This window comes from Ammodytes marinus (assembly GCF_949987685.1).
Source record: "Ammodytes marinus genome assembly, chromosome: 21".
In the NCBI taxonomy this organism is placed as follows: domain Eukaryota; kingdom Metazoa; phylum Chordata; class Actinopteri; order Uranoscopiformes; family Ammodytidae; genus Ammodytes; species Ammodytes marinus.
In genome coordinates, this window is record NC_137225.1 from 5,017,085 (window position 1) to 5,025,380 (window position 8,296).

At 43.8% G+C, this 8,296-nt stretch overlaps 1 protein-coding gene across 1 annotated transcript in view; it reads right to left on the reverse strand.

Moving 5' to 3' along the window:
* Nucleotides 1-562: 562 nt before the first annotated feature.
* gfod1 (glucose-fructose oxidoreductase domain containing 1) overlaps nucleotides 563-8,296 on the reverse strand; it is a 46,574-nt gene continuing 38,840 nt past the window's right edge. Inside the window, exons 2-3 of the mRNA XM_080050466.1 lie at nucleotides 4,557-4,750; nucleotides 563-3,700 (exon numbers count right to left, since the gene is read on the reverse strand). Of these exons, the coding sequence (XP_079906592.1) occupies nucleotides 2,966-3,700; nucleotides 4,557-4,750 (929 nt within the window). The 3' untranslated portion in view covers nucleotides 563-2,965. The remainder of the gene's footprint in view (nucleotides 3,701-4,556; nucleotides 4,751-8,296) is intronic.

Below are 8,296 nucleotides of genomic sequence, written 5' to 3' on the forward strand. Positions count from 1 at the left end.
GATTCTTCATATCAGTTTGCACTCTATGACAGTGTAGTTATGTTGGATTATTTATGGTAAATCGACTCATACAGTATAGCGCTTTTTAGCCTATTTTCTCAGCCCCAAACTGCTTTACATTTCTTACCACATTGACCCATTCATACACCGATGGCAGTAGCTGCCATGCAAGGCGCCCTCTGAACCATCAGGAGGGTTCAGTGTCTTGCCCAGGGACACTTCGACAGGCGGGTAGGCGGGGGATCGAACCTCCAACCCTGCACTCCAGAGGCAACCTCCCTACCCACTTCGCCACTGACTGTGACGATGTATGACGCACCTTCAGTCCCACACATAAAGCTTTAAAAGATGAATATTTTGGTCATCGAAGTGAAACTTTACCAAGCTGGCTGCTCCAGTCTGCTGCCTATCTCCCAAATACACTGTAGCTCAGTCCACAACACGTATTCAGCAGGAAAAAACACCATACCAGTCGTTGACACATTTGCAAGTTCCTTGTTTTACAAATGAAATACATACAGTACTTGTTTATTTCTTTAGACAAACGCATATCGTTGTTTCATAATATTTCCATATGTACATTTTCAGTAGTCGTTACATAGATAGTATTTCAGCACAGTTTAAGAACTTGAAACCACAAAAGGGGGAACAGAGATGCATCAAGAAAATCAATCTTTTGGCTCGTAAAGGTCAGTTGTTCATCTGTTGTTCTTTCACCTGTATCAACTGATATGCTAACCGTAAGTCAAAATGCATTAGCGAATACTTTCTGATGTGTGTGTGTGTGTGTGATATTGTGTGTTTTTTAGCTTTCTTAGGCCATTGGTATTAAACAACAAAGCATAGTTCAATTTTCTGCAATGGACAAATTAAGTGGCACAAATAATATCCTAACACTGAGAATCAGGTTTGATTTCGTGTTCATCACATATCAACTATAACTAGCTCATTGCTAATGTCTGTTGCTCTGCTCATTGCTAATGTCTGTTGCTCTGTCTTTGGTGTCTTTGAGTGTGTCAGACATGTTTTCAAGGCTGTAGGTCTCTGTAGGTTTGTCACTTTGAGACACACTTTTCATGTCATTTGACCCATTGTTATTAAAAATCAGTTGGTGCAGCTTTAAAGGTCACCTATTATACAAAATGCACTTGTTCATGGTTTTCCAACATTGATATGGGTGACTAGAGACTCCCAAAGCATGAGGAAAAAAAACAACCCTCTCTCTATTTCTCCTCTATTCCTCTCTGAAAAACCTGTGTTTCAAAACCCCAGTCAGATTTCTCTCTCCTAACGATGTCATGAGGGGAGATGCCACGCCCCCTCAATACCAACCTTACTACCTCCACCTGTGATAAGCACAGGCAGTTAGATTCAGAGCTAATCAGAGCAGAGTGGGCTTTTGGGAGGCGGGGCTTAAAAAGACAAGTGCTTAAACCTGAGTGTTTCAGACAGAGGCTCAAAAGAGGAGATTTAGAAATGGCACTGTCAGAAATATAAACGTATATTTGGACACTACACCATGAAAACAGTTAATTGTAGAAACCAAAATTACAATTTTGTCAACTGGAAATTAGTTCAATATGTGACCTTTAAAGATTTAATAGAACTCAATGGGCTGGGGCTGTGACAGAGATATGGAACAATCAATGTAGGCCTACTGATAGACACGGGATTCGCTTAAGAAAAACATAAATTAAGGTTTAAAATCTTGTAAATACACTGAAAGGATTTTTCATCTCTTCTACCTTCTACAACACTGTGCTTCGCATTTAATTAGCTGCAAGTTTCCCATCTGATTGCGACAGGAGTCCTTAATTCACAGAGACAAGACTGTATTTCACTGTGTCATCATGTTAAAGAAGCTTTAGCATGCATGCTAAACGCTAAATCACTGCAGCGTGAAGCATTGCATTGAACTGCATTGCAATGTGAAGATAACTCCCCCACATAGCTCAATATTTGTTTGCACCTTGGTGAAAGACTCTATTAATCTCCACACTTAAGGCTCAGTACAGATATGCACACCGCACAGAATTCAGTGTATTTCATGGCCATGCTTCATAACAATAGAAAAACCGTGGGGTTTATAAGAAGAACATCAAGTATCACTGCACCGGCCAAACATACAGGATTTGCAAACTAATGCACAGGCTACTGTAACTGCATAAAGGCATACCATTGTGTTGAACCCTTACTCTAAGCTGGAAGATACACACATTTCTTCTGCAGACTACAGCCTGGATATATATTGCATACGTAAACCAGAAGGTAACGCCCTCTGAAAACCCACCAGCCAAACAATTGATTTCATTTCACACATACAGAGGAAGCATACAGAGCGGAAAGAGGCCGAAAGCTATCAAGCACACTGATTATTTTAAACATTCACCTAGTAAAACTTACAAAGTACTTTTAGATTATAGCAACAATACAGCGGCACCGTTTTAACTGTGGTTCTTCCTTGGCTGCCCTCGTGTGGACCCACAGTGAAAGGTGTTGTCTTCCAGACCCAGTCATATGGAAGAGAAGCCAGTGAGAGAGGTGCAATACCATTATGGTCAAGTACAACACAGTAGCATTAGTTTGACTCCCTGATCCACCTCCACTGTGGGATTACTTCTTGTCTTTTTGTTGTTGTACGGATCAGTGCATCTCCCTGGAAGCACTCAAGTCTTCTGTCAAAAGGGAAATAAACAGGAAAGGCTTCCTCATAAATAAAGGTTTGATTATTGATCACATTGTTTTTCCTGTACAGCTGCGACAGGCTTTCAGAAGTAATAGTGGTGTAAACTCTCTGAAAGTAACAATACAGATTTGACAGTATTAAAAATGAACCGGTGACGAATTTAAGAAGTGAACCGGGTTAGCTGTATGAATAAAGTTCCAACAACACAGAGGTCTCTCTTGTGGCACCTCCATATTCTCCAGGTAACACAGGTGTTAAGGCCCAGCACATCAACGTACATCAACAGTAGAGCGACATCCTACTCCGCCGCATGGCCTCGCTGATCAAATAGGCCGGGCTGATCTCCGGTTCCTCTGTCATCACCACAATGTTCTGCCACTCTCCAGACTGGTTGGACTTCTTGATGGTGTCCACCACGCACAGAGCATAAAGACAATCCTCAAAGGTAGCTGCCATGGTCAGGGGCCGCCCGTCCCACGTCCGCCTGTCATCCTGGTCCTGGAAGGCCTCCCGAACCGCTTGGATCATGCGGATGGTTCCGGTTAGAAACGGGGACGGAATGTCACTGAAGGCCTTCTCCGGTAAGGAAGACTTCTCCAGGGGCGTGGAGTCTTTGAGCAGGAGTTCAGGACCCCCTCCTCCGCTGCCATCGTTCTTCTGTCCGTACAGGTCCGTCCCAATGACCGATAACCGTCCGACCGTCCCAACCACGATCACCTCCTGCCGAAACTCTCCCGGGACGTTGAAGTTGAGGGTGACGGTGCAGCAGGCGCCCCCCTCCAGCACCATCTGGAAGGTGCAGAAGTCGTCGCTGGTGATCTGTCGGATGCCTCGGATGTGGTCCGTTTGTTTGACGAAGGTCTTGAGAAAGCCGTGGACCTTCTCGGCACGCTGACCGGTAAGAAACGTGAGCAGGTCGATGATGTAGCTGCCCACAGAATGCAGGCCGCCGCCTCCCATCAGGTCATCGCAGCTCCAGTTGTATTTCTTCCCCAGGAGACTCCCACTGTGGACCTTAGGGAGAAAAAGAGGAGGTGATTTCTTAGACTTCTTGACGACAAGTATAGAAATGTTACCAGTAGATTACCAACATAAAAACTATTTTTTTTGTGTTACAACTTCAGAACAGTTTGAATCAATATGCAAACGTGGTCATTTCTAACTAATTAAGGGTCAATTTGCATACTTTAAAAAAACCATACATCTGTAGATGTTGCATAAAGCCAGAGTTAAAATCTTTATTTCACAACATATGAAAACGTTTCACCAGAACAGATTTTGGATACAGCCTTTTTTCATTTTATAAATCAAAAAATACTATGTACAGGTCTTTTGAACAATTAACAATATATGAGCAAATCCTTTCCTTAATAACCTTCAGAATTGTAAGAACCTATGACGTAAGATTTATTATGGAAAGTTTCGTTTTTTATAAGGGTATTTTAACCTTTTATTGACAGTTGAAGATTAGAGAGATAGAGTGGAAATGGTGAGAGAGAGAGGGGGATGACCGACTAGGTGATGTCAAATAAACACTTAAAATTTACATTTTGGACCTTTGATTTATACTAGTATGAAAGAAGACAAGTTATGGAAGCAACATAGACAAAATTGACCGGTGCTTGACCAAAACACAAGGTTTTTGCCAGCAGTGTGAAACATGGGGATATGGGATCAGATCTTGTTTGGCAGAGTTCCTATGCTGCTTAAGTGGCTTCAAGGAAGATACTTATTCCTAGACAGATCTACGTATGCTGCTCTAAAGTCAAACTAATCTCAAAAATATAATATTGTCGTCGACATCATTGGCAAAGGGACTGAACGATCTCCATTTAAAAAAGAAATAAGCATTTCAAAGTGTTGGTGGTACCTGTGCCTCACAGACCAGCAGCTCCCCGATGTAGCCTTCTTCTAACAGCTCCTTCATCCGAACGAAGGCCGGCAGGAAGCGCAGCACATTTCCCATGATGCTCAGCAGCTTGGGGTAGTACTGGGCCGCTGACATCATGCGGAAGGCATCCAGAGGCGTGGCTGTCCGGTCGCAGATGACGTTCTTTCCGATACCTTGTGAAAGAGAAGGGAAGGACAGTTGGAAATGAGCCATTGATGAGCTTCACTGTTTAGATGTAGGAAGTCATTGTTTTGACAGTAAGTTTTCCTCCATATTATATAAGGTAACGTGGTAGGAAACGAGTGAGGATTGGAGAGAGAAGTCACTGTATGTGGTCAAACTTAGAAAACACTCGCAGACATAATTTCCTCCCGGGCACAAAAACATCCCGTTGAAGAAACAATGAGAAGCTGCAAAATGTGGCAACTCCCCAGAGTATGGCTGACTTAAAGAGCTCCTAAACTTTCTGAGCTATCCGTTGCAGGTCGCGGGGGATTTTTACAAACAAATGACACAACATATATGTATTTTATATTAGTATCGTCTACAGACTAAGGCTAATAGGGAGCATGCTGTTTTCAGATAACTAGTAATAACATGTCAGGGAGACTTCTGAAGGGCATGAATGTATGATGTTGCAGTCAGGACAGTTGTGTGTGGCAAGACTGCACACCTGAGAGTTTTAAATGGTAAATGGACTCCACTTATATAGCGGTTTCCCCTGGTGTTTCACAGACTCAATGCGCTTTACATTGTTTTGTACACATTCACCCAATCACACACATTCATACACCGATAGCAGCAGCTACCACGCAGGGTGCAAGATAACTATCGGGAGCAATTCGGGGTTCAATGTCTTGCCCAAGGACACTTCGACATGTGGCGGGGAGACGGGGGATCGACCCACCGACCCTGCACTCAAGAGGCCGACTGCCCTACCCGCTTCGCCACAGCCGCTTAGACCAGCTTGTATGATCTGAGGCCCGATGGAAAGTTAATAAAAAAGACGAGCACAGAAGGTGCAGAAGAGATGGAGAAGGGCGAGAAGAGCCTGGAGACACCGTATGAAACCTAATTAAAAATCACTTCCAGCACATTAAAAGGTAACACCCAAACACAACAGTGAGGCTAGACAGTAATGTGAAGAGTGCATTTGCTTTTTAGTGGACAGTCTACTGGAAGGAGACAGACGGGAGCCAGTGAATGGCATTAGATCAATATTAGCCAAGATCATTTTTATTACGGCCTAATCTTTTAATTATATCTTCAACTAGCGGAATGATCACTCAAGCTCTAGATAGCAGGAATATGGCAATCCTAGTTTTCAGCTATTCTTTGAATATTCAAAAGAAAGGAGTATAATATATTCAAATAGATGTTAGCATATAACAGCCTATAGCACAGAAGAAGAAACTCTGACTTTGTCTTAAGATTGACTGGTTGTTATTTCAGATTTCTGACCTCAAAGCAAAAACAAAAGAAAGGAACATTGGCTGACCATGACAAAGTGCTGTTTCTTTGGAAAGGCTATAGACAATGTGATATTGAAAGGAATCCAATTAGTGTACATCACATCAAATAAAGGTTATCTTACATGATCATGCTGTACATAGCCACACATGGTCATGTGCACAGTTGAGTTTAGGGGCATCACTCCACCCACCCACCAAACCACACACACGCACGCACACGCACACGCACACGCACACGCACACGCACACGCACACACACACACACACACACACACACACACACACACACACACACACACACACACACACACACACACACACACACACACACACACACACACACACACACACACACACACACACACACACACACACACACACACACACACTCCTTAAGACCCTGCCCTGAGTGTGAAAAGCAGCACGCCCCTTCACTTCCAGTCCTGGCTGAGGGTTTTGGGCGGAGGGGCTGTTTTGGAAGTGAAACTTCCCAAGCTAATCTACCATTAGCTTCAATCAGGCCGCACCAGGAAATTAATCCCTCTGACCCAGATCTGAGAAGCGCTGTGGGAGCACACCCACCCAACCAACCCAACCCCTCCAGACCTCCAGACACACACAAGCCAAGCTGCAACAGTGCACCCATGTCCCCTTCTTTTTGGCTGTCAGAAACACGAACAAATACTGGAAAGATGCATTGTCCTGGGTAAGGCCCCCTCTGGGTAAATGCTAAATGCTCTGGACTTGATTTGTTTTGGCTCTTTCATGGGCTCAGTCTTTACAGAACAATAGCTTGGCCAACCCCCTAAAAAATGCCCTTAAGGCAAAACATTTTCTCTCCCACAGCTATTCTCTTCATGATTTGGCCAAACTACACACACAAGTCTCTTCAGCAAAGGTCCACAATCATCAATACCATTTAACCTACATAACACTAAAGCCAGAGAGAAGTGAACTCAAGGCTTTCCCACTCCTGACTGCAGTGACCGCTCACCGTGGGCTCTCAGTGTGTGGCCTTTACAGAGATATGAAGCCAGCTCTCCTCTTTAGATCAGTATTGACCTTTCTCTATTCGTGTCCAAAGCTCTGAAATGTGGAGGCTGGCTTAGACGACTGAGCCCTTTGGAGAAAGTATAAGCTATACTCAGCTAACCACAGCCTGCCTCGCGCTGTGAGCAGATGTTGTGTGTGTGCAATAGATAGTGGAAGCACTTGAGCGCGGGCCAACGTTGCAGCCACTGCAGTAAAGCAACAGCTGGGAGATACACCCTGCATTTCCAATAACCATATAGTACCTGCTGCTATTAAGTAAGGTAGGAAAATATTTAGGATGTCCCAATACATGTGGTCAGATGAAGCATGCTGAAAAGATATCGGAGGCCCAATTACATCCATACGGTTTAAAACGTTTAGTGTGGAAATCAGCATGCTTATAGGATGGTTTGACCCACAATCCAATGCACACAGGAGTCTCCGAGAGGAAACAACCAGCGATGCAAAGGATATATAAGCAAGAGGCAAGTTAAAATTGCGATGCTATGATGAAATAAATAACTAAAAGTATGTCCCCAATGATGTGATCAATCCATGCAAACTAGCCTACTACATACTTGTTATGGTCAGCTGTAGCGTGAAGAATAGTTCAAAGAAAGTATGCAATTTGGAACGCAGTGACGACGTCGTGGACAAAGGTAACATTTGGCATAGGAAAAGAAAAGGGCCGAGAGATAAGAGTACAAAAAAGGGGGCGGAGAGAATCGATAGTTATGAGTATAGAAAAAGAAGAAGAGAGAAGACAATTAGAACGGGAGCGAGAGCATAATGTCAATCTAACCGTTGGCGTGGAGAATGCTTTGAGAGGCAGGATGACATGCAGAGAGACAGTGTGCCTGTGTTGAGTGATGCTCCCATAACCTTACCCTCCCTACACAACCACACAGCTGCTCCACATAAGATAACTGCTTGAAACAAAAGCTCCAAACAGATCAAAACAATGCAGGGTGTTGCATGTTGGGTAAGGCATTATGATACGGCAGCATCAGCGTCACAGTTTCCTACATGAATCAAGCTCACACGCTCTTAATCAGCGCCTGGATAGATGTACAGGTCCAGAATACATGCTCTGTACTGTCGACAAACAATATGGTTTTCCTTTTGCAGGTGGCTGGGGGTAACGCGGCCTAAAGCATCGGTGTGCTTCAACCAACGTGCTTGTCAGATGGTTGAACAGCGGCATAAACTAATTCC